The sequence below is a fragment of the Cydia fagiglandana genome, chromosome 14 (genome assembly GCF_963556715.1).
Source record: "Cydia fagiglandana chromosome 14, ilCydFagi1.1, whole genome shotgun sequence".
Classification (NCBI taxonomy): domain Eukaryota; kingdom Metazoa; phylum Arthropoda; class Insecta; order Lepidoptera; family Tortricidae; genus Cydia; species Cydia fagiglandana.
In genome coordinates this window covers 11,781,290-11,797,106 of record NC_085945.1, presented here as the reverse complement: position 1 = coordinate 11,797,106, position 15,817 = coordinate 11,781,290, and the positions used below count along the sequence as shown (strand labels likewise).

At 36.7% G+C, this 15,817-nt stretch overlaps 1 protein-coding gene and 1 non-coding gene across 2 annotated transcripts in view; both read left to right on the top strand.

Moving 5' to 3' along the window:
- LOC134670793 (AT-rich interactive domain-containing protein 2) overlaps positions 1 to 15,817 on the top strand; it is a 50,937-nt gene that overhangs the window by 26,500 nt on the left and 8,620 nt on the right. The window contains exons 26-34 of the mRNA XM_063528615.1: positions 88 to 162; positions 833 to 930; positions 1,481 to 1,570; positions 3,415 to 3,513; positions 5,921 to 6,262; positions 6,627 to 6,737; positions 7,081 to 7,190; positions 8,104 to 8,272; positions 9,059 to 9,205. Of these exons, the coding sequence (XP_063384685.1) occupies positions 88 to 162; positions 833 to 930; positions 1,481 to 1,570; positions 3,415 to 3,513; positions 5,921 to 6,262; positions 6,627 to 6,737; positions 7,081 to 7,190; positions 8,104 to 8,272; positions 9,059 to 9,205 (1,241 nt within the window). The remainder of the gene's footprint in view (positions 1 to 87; positions 163 to 832; positions 931 to 1,480; positions 1,571 to 3,414; positions 3,514 to 5,920; positions 6,263 to 6,626; positions 6,738 to 7,080; positions 7,191 to 8,103; positions 8,273 to 9,058; positions 9,206 to 15,817) is intronic.
- Positions 614 to 686, top strand: Trnar-acg (transfer RNA arginine (anticodon ACG)). Its single transcript has one exon. It is a non-coding gene; the product is annotated as a tRNA-Arg (tRNA).

Here is a 15,817-nt window from a genome sequence, read left to right as displayed (position 1 = left end):
ATGGATACTTCACTTTTATCATAATTTCTTATTGATGGCGCGAACTTGGCTGTCTAACAACAAAACTAATTTTTTTTTTATTTGTAGAGAAAATAACTTCGCCGCCTCCGCAGTTCGTTCAGCAGCCAATGCAAATCATCGCCACTCCTGGAACATCGCAAGGTATTTTAGTTAAAAGTCTTAGAGAATGTCTACATTATATATTTTTATTAGCCTAATTTAGTGTCGTTTTCTCCACTCGATGATGACATAAAAACCAGTTGAACAGTTGAAGTAATCGTTTAATGAATTAAATATATGTATACAAAAAATATAAGTTAGGTACTTAACATAGCCGTAATAAAAAACAATATCATCAATATTTGAACGCGTTAACGTTAAAAATATTGATGTCAATATTGTGTTATGACCTTGAAGTTTACTTGCATAAAATTAGAGGTCCAAATCGTTCGCCGTCAACTGAGACAAGTACTTATTATTCGTTGCTTTGGTTTTCGAACGTTCCTCTGTTTAAATATCACCTCAAATTAATTCATAACTTGAACACAACACAACAAAAATATAGGTTACGTTGCTTAGCATGGTGTTACATAATTCGTCGACTCGCACAACCGGCCCTGTGGCGCAATGGATAACGCGTCTGACTACGGATCAGAAGATTCCAGGTTCGAATCCTGGCAGGGTCGCAAATTATCTTTTTGCATTTTTTTTTGTTACAGTTATTTATAGCTATTTATTTACTTTTTTAAGTTTTTTTTATTATTAAAACACATGTTATGGTATAATAAAATAAATAAAATATTGGTTTAATAAAATTCAATAATAATTTCAGGTCTTAGTTATATAACTCAAAATATGCCCGGAAATATGATGCAAAAGACAATTATTATAGTACAAGGACCGACAGGCGGGGGTCCACTTACATTAACGGTACGTACCTACACCATTTTGATTGTACTATGGACTACAATATACTATTAATACCTATATTTGATTAAATTGTGGTAGGTAAGTTGTTTGGCGGTTTTGCAATACACTGCCGTGGAAAAATAACGATTTTTGTGTATTTTTTTATTATACATATTTTATTAAATAAATTAGCAAGCTTGTTTATTTTACAATGTTAGTGAAGCATATAAGCTGTATTTCTGATTTAGATAAAACTTTCTTTAGGATATATTCGGACAGATATTTCTTATACTACTCATTTAACAGTTTTCATAATCTATTATTTATTTCTTTATGTTCAGATAATATTTTAGTACGTGTTTTTTATTTCAGTAAATTCTACCTGCATCGATTAATTTATCGTTTATAAGACCCGTTATTTTTGTAAACCGAATACTTAGTGTTTATTCGGAGACTTTAATCAGAATCATCTCTTAAACCCAAAATAACTCCACACTTTTCCTGTAGTATATCTTATAGTGTTTAATATTATTATATTGTACTGTTCTAAATATGAACGTTTGCGAATAAGGTGAACAACCCTGGCGGGCTGGACGAGCAGACTCTAAACAGCCTTATTGCCCAGGCCACAGAGGCGATAACCCAACAGCAAATCATTCAGGTTACAAGCCTATGTGCTAGCTAGCTTTTGTCACTAAATCACTAACATTTGGTTTGGTTTCTCATCGTTAGAATGGTATTTATGTACTAGCGCAGAGAAACGTAGTTTTTCATAGTTTTCATTAACTGTCAATAGATGGCGGTAGCGTGCCTCAAGGCCAGTCGATGGATATCGAGTTCTATGGACGATTGACAGTACAATATTGACAGTTAATACTTAAACATTACATGATAAACTATGTGGCCTCTGACAGTGCATAAATGCTGAGTGCTGTTTGATTGTATGGGCATAATGGCATATTTTCCACGAATATTTTTTCTCTGACTACTGAACATTAACTGAACTCACATAATTTCATTGTTTTGTTTTTGAAATATTACTTGTTCGGTGTATAGTTTTAAATAAATAATAATACACTCTTTTTTTTGGACAGTCTTGTAAAAACACGCACCTATATAAAACAGTGCATAAATTAATACAACATCTTAAATTTTAACCAAACTTTATAAAAACACTGCTTGCTTAAAACTTTTATTTAAAAAATATTGTATTTTCTAATAATTCCCCGAAAGTTTACACGAACAGCCCATACAATAACTCGCACGAATTCATTATGGTTCTCAATTATTTCCAAACACTCATTAGTCATTCTCACAATCTTATTTCGTTGCTTGGGTTCATATCACCTCATATGGCTACAGTCAAACAGTTTCTCACGCCACATCCATAATCTATAAACTACATAAATAAAATTATTGTTGACTATGTGTATGTGTAGGGACAAATTCACTATAGTTCGTTTTTTTAGCATTAGAAAGAAGTTGCAAGAAGGTAAGCGATCTTAACACGTCTTTTAATTGAAAAACGCTTTTTTAAAATCAAATCTATTACTTATGAAAGCAGAAGAATATAAATGATCGTATTAGATTCATAATTGTTATATATTTGCCGTAACATAATTTTGAAAATGTGTTTTTCAATTAAAAGACACATCAAGATTGTTTACCTTATTCCTAATGCTAAAAAAACGAACTATAAAGCTGGCGCCGGATGTCGATGAACATATCTTGTAGCTTTAAACGAGCAATTCTCTAACGATTTGGATGAAATTTGCTATATGGGGGTGTTTGTCTAGTAAAAACTAATAAAATGACGTGAAAAGCTTAAAAAATGAACTTTTAAATAAATATTGTAAAATACATGTTTCCATTCAATTTTATTTGAGATAGTGGACCATGAAACCGTTTGACTGTACCTGGCACTTATTTCGCTATAACACGAAATTTCATTTGTAACTAACTGTATATTCGGTAGTTGTATTGTTCCTCATAATCGATCATAGTATCACTAATTATTTTCGATAAAAAGTGGGCCATATAGATATAAATTCGCCGCTAGGGCCGCTAGTGTCTTTCAAATATCAGTGCTCAATGATATGACCGTGCTCGCTATAGTAGACGCAAACTAAAGTGACGAGTTGACGACCGGGGTCATATCACTATATCTCTCACCCTGTAGTCTGACAAGAAACTGTAGAAAATTATTGAGGGCGCCACTTCCTACGTAACTGTCACATTTTTGACATAAAATGCTTAAATATGGCAACAATTTAGTATTAAATTTTTGTAGTTCCATTTAATTTAATTTCTACTGTTTTATGTCACACTATACCTAAGACTATGCGAGTGTGAATGAGAAGTTTCACGGCGCCGGTCGCCAGTTTGGTTTGCGCCTATTATAGGCGCCAACTGGTGAGTAAAAAATAAAACTATTTTATTTTGTTTCTATATGGCCCACACCGGTAAAAATTAACTTTACCGGCTAACATATAAGTGTTGTTATAGAACTCAGGCGTGATACAATCCGCGCAGAGGGTGATAGTGAGTCAGCCAACGTTAGTGAGCACAGCACAGCCTATCACGGTCGTTAAGACTATGTCGCAGGTTTATAATGACTTTACGCTTGACTTGTAGTCAGTGGCGTAGCTAGCATGGGTGGCACCCGGTGCGGAAATTATGGGTGTCACCCCAAAATTCAATCAAAATTGTAAAATATATTTAAAAAGAATAATTGTAATTTTTGTTAAATAGCTCAGGATTTACTCCATTGCTTTCATTTTACGAATTTTTATAGGTGTCACTACTGATGTTCACGGTCGGGTGTCACCCCTAAATAGGTGACACCCGGGGCGGACCGCCCCCGCCGCCCCCCCCTAGCTACGCCACTGCTTGTAGTGTTTATCGACTTAGATATGAAGAGAGTTGTACCAGAAAATGTACAATAATTTGACATTGTATAGATCGGGTTTCTTAGGATTAGAAATAACTCCGCATAAGTTAGCATGAGGTTTTAAATAAAAATATATGCGGAAAGTTTTGAAGTCATTAATGTAACCCTCTAAGGGATATATATTTCCCACATACGGCACTTCAAATATGTGTTCTATTTTCGATCACTAAGACTAACATTCGTTTGTCATTTTTGTACTGTCAGCCTAGTAAAGTGTTAAATTATTTCATTCACATAAAGTGCCTGATAAAAATCCTCAGGCTTACTTTTGCGGAGTTATTCCTAAAACGAAGTATAAATCGCCCCTTCTAGCCGAACCCGTGTCTTATTTTGTAACATACTTTCTAGCCTCACGCAGTATACATACCACTTTAAAAAGCTTTACAATTCGTTAAAAAAATATATCGTATGCTTTTCTTTTGTTTGATAGTTTAAAACAGCGGTCGGCAACCTTTTAGCAGCCAAGGGCCACATAGTAGTTAACGAAGTTGACGCGGGCCGCACTTTGTTAATATTTGTGGCTTTATCAGATATACTATTTTTCCAATGTTATAATGATACCTACTTTTAATTGTTTATATTTCTGACATACTTAATGTAAATTACGCATCTAATATATTCTGTGACAATGTATGATCAATACAAATAAAGAATATGAATGTTGTCGTTTGTCAATATTACATACAAAATAGCCAGGGAGGCTCGCGGGCCGCAAGTGATAGGTTCGCTGGCCGCATGCGGCCCGCGGGCCGCTTGTTGCCGACCGCTGGTTTAAAAGCTTCAATTGTTCCATTTTTGTTATAATGATAATAAACTTCTTTACATAATCTAGTTTTGAGTATATTGTTTTTATGATTAAGTCTTAGAGGATATAACCAACGGAGACGCCATGTCTATAATTTTCGGTTCAAAATAGTCTGCCGTTTTTTGCGGGGGAGGGGCACATCAAATGTATAGGTACGTCATGTCAGATAAACGGGGTCCCTTTGTTTCCCATAAAGTTTTAAGTCATAATGTAACGTTTGTCATATTATCGTTAGTCATAAAACTGAAACCGTTAACTTTTCAGGATTTTCGTAACGTTATCCTATAGATAGGTTAGGTTAGGTTATGTTTGTTTTATGGCAATTCTGAAAAGTTACGCGTTTCTGAGAAAAACCAACACATTACACATTACATTATTACATTATTATTATTGCGTTTATGACTAACGAAAATTCGGACAAACAATACATTATGACTTAAAACTATTTGGGAAACAATAGAGACCCCAGATAAACGTCAATCCATACATGTAGTTGACATGTGGTTGACCATTGGCCGCCTATTTTCGACAGAGGGGAACGCCTGTTAATGACCACTCCGTTTGGTTATATTCTCTAAGGATTAAGTGCTTTTACTAAGTGAGGTTAGACAGTTTTTACCGAACAAGACGATACAGGTTGAATGGGTTTTAGGTCAGTTTTGTTTTAAAGTAGTGTCTGTTAATGTATGTGAATGCTATGAAAAGGTATATGCTTTAGAAATGTGGAAGAAGGGCAACAAATACGTGTTTTTTCTTTCAATGGTCTACTATAATTTTAAGTATTAAATTTATGTAGGTAATTTGAATATGCTATTCGTCTGAAAATAGTTGTGAAAACCAAAGAGTATTAGAATAGTATTTTAGATGCATTAAAGCATGCATAATTAGTGCTGTCTTATTTGCTCAGTATTATTTGTCAAAAACAAGCATTCGTTCGATAAACATTTTACATGTATTTAGACATTATTGTTTATACAGGCTGTGTACAACTAGGCTGCATGACAACGGGTAGTTTTTAAAACAAATTCATACGTATTACATGAATCAATTACAATATGAGTTAGAATTTATGTATTGTAAAAATATCGGTTGACTGAATTGTTCTAAATTATCAGCTTGTGGATATTTCGTTTTCTGTTGGGTACTTTCTGGTTTTGGTTTAAGGTGTTCATGGTGACATCTTCATAGTTGGTAATGGCTTTGTAGTAATTAATCAATATCATTAATTCCTTTATACAACCATTATTTATTTTTAGCAGAACGCCCCGCAACTGACAGCAAGCCAGCAACCAATAATAACATCTCAGCCCCAACCACATAAGGCGCAAATCGTCAACCAACCACTAATGGTTACCCAGAAACAACCGCCGGCGTTAATAAGCACGACGACGAGCAACCAGATAGTGACGGGTAGCCCTCAGATTATTCCGGGCAACCAGCAAATTATAGTGTCTAGCAACCAGCAGATTATTATGAATGCGCCGATTAAGCAAGGGGTGCATAGGGTGGTGCAGCAACCACAGAGGTCGCAGCTGGTTACCAATGTTAGCGTCAACCAGCCGGCGCAGGAAGATAAATCTAGTGTAATTAAAACTACGGTAAGATAGTTTATATTTTTACACACTGAATTAGTTTAGTTCAATCAAAAAATATTTTTGATAGCCAATCCCCTTGCCATAGGTAGTTACGTGGACTTTTTAAACACTCTTAATTGCCTTAAGTCTGCCTTTTATTAGTTAAGATTATGTTTTGTTCAATAAAGATATAAACTACAGATTTCGAATTTCCCATATTTTCTATAGATACTACTTGAAATCTCGTTATTTTTTCGAGTAATTCTTTGAACATTTAAACACCCTAAAGTAAGTAAGCTCGGCATTAACTACTAGACTAAATATTTTATTGTTATGTATGTAAAATATGGAAAAATAATTGGCTAAAAGCGTTAATTGCTCACAGAAGCCAGCTGCACAACCACAAGTACGACAAGTGATAACCCGGCAACCAGTTATGGTCGGAAACACCAAAATAGGAGATCGCGAAGTGGTTGTCAACCAACCTGTGACGCCAGAGGTAAACCATCATGAAATAAGATAAAAAAAAATTCAAGTTAAAATATATAAATTAATTCATTGTTTTGAGTGAGGCTCTTACAGTGTGAGGCACCAAACACGGCTCGGTTTGTTACTACAACAGAAAAATACGGGACGCTTGGTTAGATTGATTGAAGTTATTTTTGAGGGTACTAGTTTCATCTTTTGGACGTTGGTTTGAGATTATTAAGTTTCCAATTAAGATTTTACTCTTCGTCCCTCGCTGTAATCACTTTTCTATACCTTGACTGCAACCTATGTAAGCATCGCTTGGTACCATGGTAATGGTACGTTTGGTCTCTCATAACTATAATTGTCGTCAGAAGCCTGCCGCCCCGGCCACGCCAAAACCTTCCGCCACGCCTCCACCCACACCGATACAGAACGCACAAGATGACACGCCGTGGATCTGCCACTGGCGGGGATGTGGCAAGTAAGTATACATTCGTTTTTACATGAGCTCTATCCTGTCCTGTAGTTAGATTTTGGGGCTGTCCGAAGGTGACTTTATAGCTCTGGCTACAATAAGAAATCTATAACCTCTAGCGGCCCACCATACAAGGAAAATTGGCAATCGAATTTGAATCAACGGTATTAGAAAATAGAGTTGAATTCGTTTTGTTTTAAAATCGAACGAATCGAAATAAAAGAAACTCTATTCCATTTCATTAAGATTTAAATTTCATTGGACGTAATTTGTAGTATTAGAACATTGAATCCCAAGAGGTTAAAATTTATGAAACTATACTCTTACTTGGCTGAAACACCACTAAACTGGTGAAAGTTGAATCGATAGTACGTATTGGCGCTCAGATTACATTAGCATTTTAGAAAAAGACGAATTACACAATGATATAATATTTATTGCGGCACTGCAAAGAAAAATACGTAAGTTGATTAAACTTTGTACGCGCTGCAAAGTAGTGTTTGGTGATGTTTTAAATATGAAGATTAAAAAATAATGTAGACGTTTTGTATTTTGCTTTTCGTATGTCAATTAAGTACCTACCTACTATTAATGTTTACAGGGAAACCCTTATAAGCCAAACAAATGCAATTTAAACTCTGCGAATACGCCTCTGTGGTCTACGGGTATCGTCTTGGGTCGTCCCATTCGTTTTTCGTCAAGTTCTTAAATTAGTCCTATTCTGCTTTCGTCACTCATTCTACATTGAAAGCCACCGGCGATTGTAACGAATGTAGAATGAGTGAAGAAAGCAGAATAGGACTAATTTAAGAACTTGACGAAAAACGAATGGGACGACCCAAGACGATACCGGTCTACGTTATAGTATTCATAATTATAATAAAAAAGGCGCTGTTTCAAAACTTATTTTTTTTCTCAGAACGTTCTCGAACGCGTCAGAAGTGTTCGCGCACGCGGCGCACACGCACGCACACGCCGCGGGCGGCGCGAGCGGCGAGACCCCTTGCCTGTGGCTCGACTGCGACCGCGTGCCGCGGCGGACATTCGCGCTGCTCAACCATCTCACCGACAAGCACTGCTCGCCGCAGGTGTGTAGAACGTTCTAGAACGCGTCGGAAGTGTTCGCGCACGCGCACGCGGCGGGCGGTTCGAGCGGCGAGACCCCTTGCCTGTGGCTCAACTGCGACCGCGTGCCGCGGCGGACGTTCGCGCTGCTCAGCCATCTCACCGACAAGCACTGCTCGCCGCAGGTGTGTAGAACGTTCTGGAACGCGTCGGAAGTGTTTGCGCACGCAACGTTTACGCTCCGAAACGCAATTGTCGCTCTCGCACTAATATGGAAGAGTGATAGAGAGAGATGACTACGCTACGCTACGGAGCGTTAAGCATTGCCATATTTACTAAGCACCCAGATCTTGACAAAATACTATCAAGTTATCACTTCAATTCAACGTCTACCTATACAATTCGTCTTTTTTATCACTAGAAAAAAGTTATACAATCGTTTTGTTGAAAGTTTTAAAAAATGTGTAATTATTACTTATGAAACCAAAAGAATGTAAATATATGTATATATATGCAAGCAAGGACATCCTTGATATACTGTGATTGTTATGTTTTAACTTATTTTTCAAAAGTGTTATCCAATAAAAAGACACTTCAAGATTGTTTACCCTCTTTCTAAAGCCGACCACTGACTAACAGGCCGCGGGACGATATCGGCCTGTCAGTTAGAACAAAAATTTGACAGTTCCGAACAACTGACCGGTCGATATCGTCCGGCGGACTGTTAGTCAGTGGTCGGCTTAATGCTTAAATACGAAGTATATGTCACAAGCTACATACAGTATATTAGCTTGTGGTTACATTCCCAGGCACTGAAAGCGTTGTTCAACTCTCGTCGACACGCCGCGGCCGAGTCGGAGGCGAGCAAGCCGGTGGTGCTCGGGTACCCGCCCAACGCCGCGCTCGCGGCGCTCAACAAGCATGCAGCCGACATGTTCAACCCGAGGGAGCTTATGGTAAGTTCGAATGGATTTAACGTTGCATCGTTAACGTTACGTCGAGTGCATCGATCGATAATCGTCTAGCTAGACCTAGACAATGACAGACAAGACAGAATAGAAAAGTGAGTACGAGGTGAATACATGACATGCTCTAATGGCGTTCGCGCAATATAACGGTATAAATATATCCATTTATCGCTATAGGCATGTTGACATGAATCGCGAATATATAACATGTTATGTTTTTACCATAGCATGGGAATATTAGAATGCTGAAAATCATATTTTGCAAGTGTAAATATGCGTAATAAATTAATTAAAAATAATCAAAAGTATTTAAAATAATGCCCAGTATCACGTGACTGCAAACGCCAATTGGAGCGCGTGACGTAATGACATGAGAATCACCGACTGCACAGACTAGTCGTCAAACTTGACCGTAATCCATACGACACCGCCAAAGAGTTTGGATGTTCAAAAACTGTATGTATTTTTTATTTCGACAATAGACATTTATTACGTACAAAAATATTATTACATGATATAAAACTATATATTTATTTGTTATTAAATAAATAAAATGTTATATATAGTGCGTCAAGCAAATCTTGTCAGTAGCAATGTAAAGCAAACTAAAGTAGGGCAACACTCAAAGAGTAGTATTGCGCTAAGAAAAGCAGCAATGTACAATTTACATCGAACTAAAACTTTTTTTCCGCTAAGCGCGCCCTATTACGTACGTCAATTCAAATTGTCACTCGCGGATTTCTCTATTGAAAATGTTTGAAATTGTTATTAATAGGTATAGATGGACAATTTAAAAGCGGTGTGTGATGTTGATAAAAATATTAACTAATTTGAAGATTTCAAAATAAAATTAAAAGTGGATTATGCCGTTAAACAAGAATATATGAATAAAAACATTGTTTCAGCAGGTAGATGTCCTACTGGATTTCAATATTTTATTAGATTTCTCAGTTGGCACTGTAGGCATTGTAGGCACCTTAGCTTTGATTAACCATAATCTTATTTAATATATTGGTATTTAACAGCAGAAATATCTCTTGAAATAGAATCGATTTAGAATGTAAACAAAGATGAAGGCTGTCATTCGCGGTCCACATTCCACAGATAAAACACAGATGACACGCGATTTTCGAATTATTCGAACACAGTGTTGCTAACCCGCGATTTTTCAAATTTGCCGCCGTTTGCTACTGACAAGATTTGCTTGACCCAGTATAATATGATATTTCACCAAATTTTTTTAATAATTTGGCTGAATGGAACTCTGTTGAATGGATCATCGCCATGTTGGCTGTCGGAAACAAAAAAAAATAAAATTTAAAAAGTTATATCTGGGCCCACTATATTTGCGCTCACAATTTTAGTTGTATCATAATAATTCATTTTAAATTGTAACTGTAAGTGTTTGGGTGAAATCAGTTATTGTGATTCATTTTTGAAATGGTTTTATCATCGCTGAACGTAATATGTATACGTATAGTTCGCAAGTAACAATATCATTCAAGTCAAAATCCGTAACTGCAACGTAAGTATCATGTAACAAATATTTGTTTTATACTCTAGGGTCTTGATTGTTGTTCTTTTACACATAGGCACTGCATAAGACATGTACAACTTGTTATTCGTTATTTTAGCTTATATATTTACGTAATAGTGAACTATTAGAAAGAGAGATAAATTAAATACTACAGCTTTTGTTCTACGCTAGGACTGACATTTTGGCAGCAGTTTGTTTATTTATCTGTTGGTGACGTCACGTGACAGCTTGGAGCGTTTAGGCTCAAACTTTAAACACTAAACTAATTAAGCTCTATTTAGTATTTAAAATTAATGAATAAAAATTTTAAATATTTTTTATTGTAATAATTACGTGTCTATCTATAAAATGAATACAGTTCTAGAAACTTGTCAACATGCCTATTATGGCGATAATGACAACTACGACTGTCATGGCGTAACGAATTAAAAAATATGACTCGTACAATCACATGCGATAATATGTTACTCTTCGTAAGCCGCAAAAATATCAGATACGATCTTATTTGTAGAGCGATAAGAGCGTGTCACATATTTTTGCGGCCTTTGTAGGAGACTGTACGAAGGTTTTCATTAATACGACGATGACAAAATAACGTAAAACACAAACAAGACAACGACAAACATGACGATCATAATCATAACTATAACGAATTTGGAGAGAGCGAGTGGCCGTGCAGATCACAATGCTTAATTTTTAACTAGTGTTGCCATTGACAACATAAATAATGCTGTTGTATTTACATGCGAAATAAACTGATAAATCAGTGCAAGGAAACCAAATATTACCCGTGGAAAGGAACACGATAAATCTAGGAAAACAAGTTGTTTTATATAGGAACATAATTAATTATAATTTGATCTCATGGAAAGATTCCTTATACTGATTTATTTACAAGCTATTTAGTTGAGACTGCACCGCTTTTAACACCTAGGTATTGATATTAATAAGTTCTGCTTATATCATGACTCCGATGTACCAGAAACAAGGTCGTAGCCATAAAATGTACCACTAACCTAAAGAAAAGCAGTTGGCGTTTATATAAACTATGGCAGATTTTAGAAAATTAATATAAAAAGTGTCAAAATGAAATCCTATTGCATTTAATATTCTATCTTTTACTGGTAAGATTTAAAATCGAACGGCATTTCATTTTGTTTTATGCCACTATTCATGATAAGCAACGATATGGAATATTACGCAAACTCTGCGTTGGGGGCGCCACTACCAATATCCATCACAATCCCCAGGTCTACTAACCTAACCTAGGTTAGGTTATCACTCTTGCATATCCGAGCGATAAAGAGGCAGATAATTAAATGTCGGTAGGCCACCTGTAATCAAACCGCCTTGATGCATTAATGTCATAATAAAAATTTGTCAATAATCTGTTTAAGGCCTAATATGTATAAGTTACTCTATGGTTTACTTACTTAACAAATTAGTGCTGCACTCTGGCGGCAGAATATTGCAGTAATACCCCCTATTGTATGCTCACAACTTTTTCACCTGAACTGTTGTTTGACTCTTTAAAAATGAGTATATACCTCGTAATCGTTTCCCATGATGCAGCGTTCACGAGAGTGTAATATGATGTAGTATAAAGTATGTAATTCAATGCACACGGCACACTCTGCCGCAATCAGGCCTATAACCGCGAACATCGAAGTTCGCAAATTGCGGCCATTTTTCTCTGTCACTCTAATTACGCCTTCATTGGAGTAAATGAGAAAGATCCCCGCAATTTCCGAATTTCGGTTTTCGCGGTAGTCCCTCAGAATTGAACCATAATGATTAAGGTAAATAAAATAAATTAATAAAATAATTAAAAACACGACTGCTGAATTTTAAAGCGAACTGAAAAGCTAAAAATAATGTTAATATGTTAGTTACATAAGGGGTCATGCACATTATGACCGTGACTGTAAGTAGGTACGTGTGCATTTAGTTTCAATTACAGTCGGGGGACCTTCAATTACCTACTGCATTCTTTCATTCAAAAGGTCCCCCGACTGCAATCGAAACTAAATGCACACGTACCTATTACTTACAGTCATGGTCATAATGTGCATGACCCCTTATGTAACTAACATATTAACATTATTTTTAGCTTTTCAGTTCGCTTTAAAATTCAGCAGTCGTGTTTTTAATTATTTTATTAATTTATTTTATTTTACACATTTTAGTGACAAAGCGAACTAAAACTATTATTTATAAAGATTACCCGGGCATTTAGTTTGTCCACGAAGTTCTCTTTATATGGATATTAGCTCCTGGGACTGGGACCTTTTAATTACTTAAACTCACCGTTTCGGAATACCGGTCTTTTCTGTGGATAATATGTGGATGTGTTCACGATATGGGACAATTGATATTTTCCCATATAGCTTCTTAAAAAGAAGTAGAATTTTTTAACATGTCCATGAGTGTTGTGAGTGAACGTCCACAGTAAGTTTAACTCCCACTAAAAAAGTTATTGACTCAATTACCTTCGATGCGGCTTTAGCAGGACGCACATGGCCCCAGGCTAAATAAATGGCAAGTTGCTAGCAATAAATCGAACAACAATCATATGCATCAGATTGCATTTCATTATTCAGTCTACGCGACGCTAACATCTTTATGTGGCAGTAATTACTACCTACTTTTACAAATGATGAACTGGCGAATATAGGTAGGTAGCCCCGACAGACTAGATGCTGAGGGCCGAGCTTTGCGTAGGGCCGAACGCCCAAAAAGTTCAAGAGAAGCACGCTTCTACGCGAGGCTGAAAGCCATGCTGCGGGACGTTAGCGGTGAAACACAGAACCATTGTACATGTGTCAAAATACGTAGACTGAAGACCGAGCTCTGCGTAAGGTCCACGGGTGCAATTTCTTCAAATGTCTGACCGAGTTCCACGAGTACTAAACTCCCGCAGGTCGGTCTTCGGCGTCGCGTGGAATCCCGCCTTCCCAATTAAGATACTAGGGGAAATTGAGGATAACGCATGTACCTGTCGGACGCTCCTCCGGACCTTAAGCTTTACGCGGAGTTCGATCTACGGGCTTCGCATTAGACACTTGTAACATTGCATTGTTCTGTGTTTAAATTCTAAAGGTACGCCTCTCTCGGACGCTTCGAGCATTCAGCCCTACGAGGTTTGCGGCTTTCGGCCTTCGTATTTAGATACTTGTATTATTGTCTATATTATGGTATGTTGTTGTTTGAATACTAAAGACGCGCCTTTCTCGGACGTGAATCGTTCGCCATTGGCTTTTTTAATGCTACAAAAGGGGAGATTGCAGCTATATTAGGGGAAATTGCAGTAAGTGAGTTCCACCTGTCAGACGATCCTGGCCTTCGACCCTACCCCAGCTCAGACTTTGGCCTGCGCATCTAGACACTTGTTCTATTGGTCTATGTTTGAACACAACACTCTTGCAGCTCGGCCTTTGGCCTTCACAATTAAGATATTACTTAGGGGAAAGTTGCGAAAAGCGCTCGCTCTGGCCGTTGGACCCTACGCGGAGCTCACATTTCGGCTTTTGAATTTAGACAAATGTCTACTACTACTAGTTAGGTTAGGAATGAATAAAGGAATGTTCGAAGCATTCGAGAAGGAAGGAAGATACAGGGCTGGCCGCTATTTCGCCCAGCGTATTAGCATCGCTATACAGCGGGGAAATACGGCCAGCCTTCTGGGCACCTTGCCCGTTGACGGCGACCTGGGGCAAATTTTTTATCTATAGTCTTGTAAGTTTTATTATGTTTGTTTATTCCTTTCTTTGTTTTTATCAATAAATAAAGATTTCATATGTATAAACATTGTCACATAGATAATTCTTACAATGGGGAATATTACGCGAAACTCTGCCTAGGGGGCGCCACTACTACAATCCATCACAATCTCGGGCTCTACCGCGAAATAAGAAAATTATTCGAAGCCCATCACTTAAATAGAAGTTCACACGTTTAGATTTCAATAGCGCGATTTAGAACATGTTTGTGTTTAGTTCCTGTATTTACCTTAGATATACCATATGATTTATATATATATTTATGATCAGCGGTAAAAACCCTTTCATTTGATAGCTCATTAAATAAAATAGAAGGATTTATTTTTCTTAGCACATTTTGTGAATCCTTATTCTACCAAAATAAGACTTGAACGCGTATGTTGCATATACAATATTTTAAATCATCTTTCAAAGCTCTTCATTTTGAGGCCCCACTCGATAGGTTTGCAAGATTTTTTTTTCAAAACATCACGCAATATCATGTATTATGTCCGCCATATTGATTTTATTATGACGTCACATAGCTTATGTTAGTCGGGATGACGTAAGGATTCTAATGATATATCATTTATCTAAATCGGTTAAGGCATTCAAAAGTTATGGTGGAATAAAGAAACTCACATACAAACATGAACCCTGAAAACAATACACTCTTTTTGTTTGGGCAGTCGTGTAACAAGGTTGCAGTGGGTGTAGTGTTTTACGGTTTATCACACTGCGGTTTATCACACGCGGCTCCGGTATGTGAGTGAGACAGCGCTATGCACGTAAAGATGTCCCTCTCACACACCACAGCTGCTTGTGTTTTTTAAAATAAAATAAATAAATAAAAAAAATAAATAAAAAAATAAAAAAATGTTTATTGCCAAAAAAAACGAAATCTTACAGTATAAGTACATTATAGCTTAACAAACTATTATTAATACTAACAAGTTTTATCCCACCAAAAACATTCTGTAAAAAACTAGCCAAGTCTCGATTTTCTTGATTTTGAAGTCTGGTTTTGTACCCTTGTGTACCCTTCAACGGCCAAGTCACACAACATTAACTATAATAATAAAGAAATCGCAGTAAGGAACCTTAGACTTGGCACGACTTTGTCTAGATTTCATTACTTTTTAGAGATAAACAAGCAGCTCCATCGAGACTTGGCTAGTTTTTTACAGAATGTTTTTGGTGGGATTTCACTTCTTTTTGTAGGCAGTCCTTCTTTTCGGGTACTCATACCCATACTATGTATACACATATCATAACTAAACATATCTTCATTCATACTCACATCGT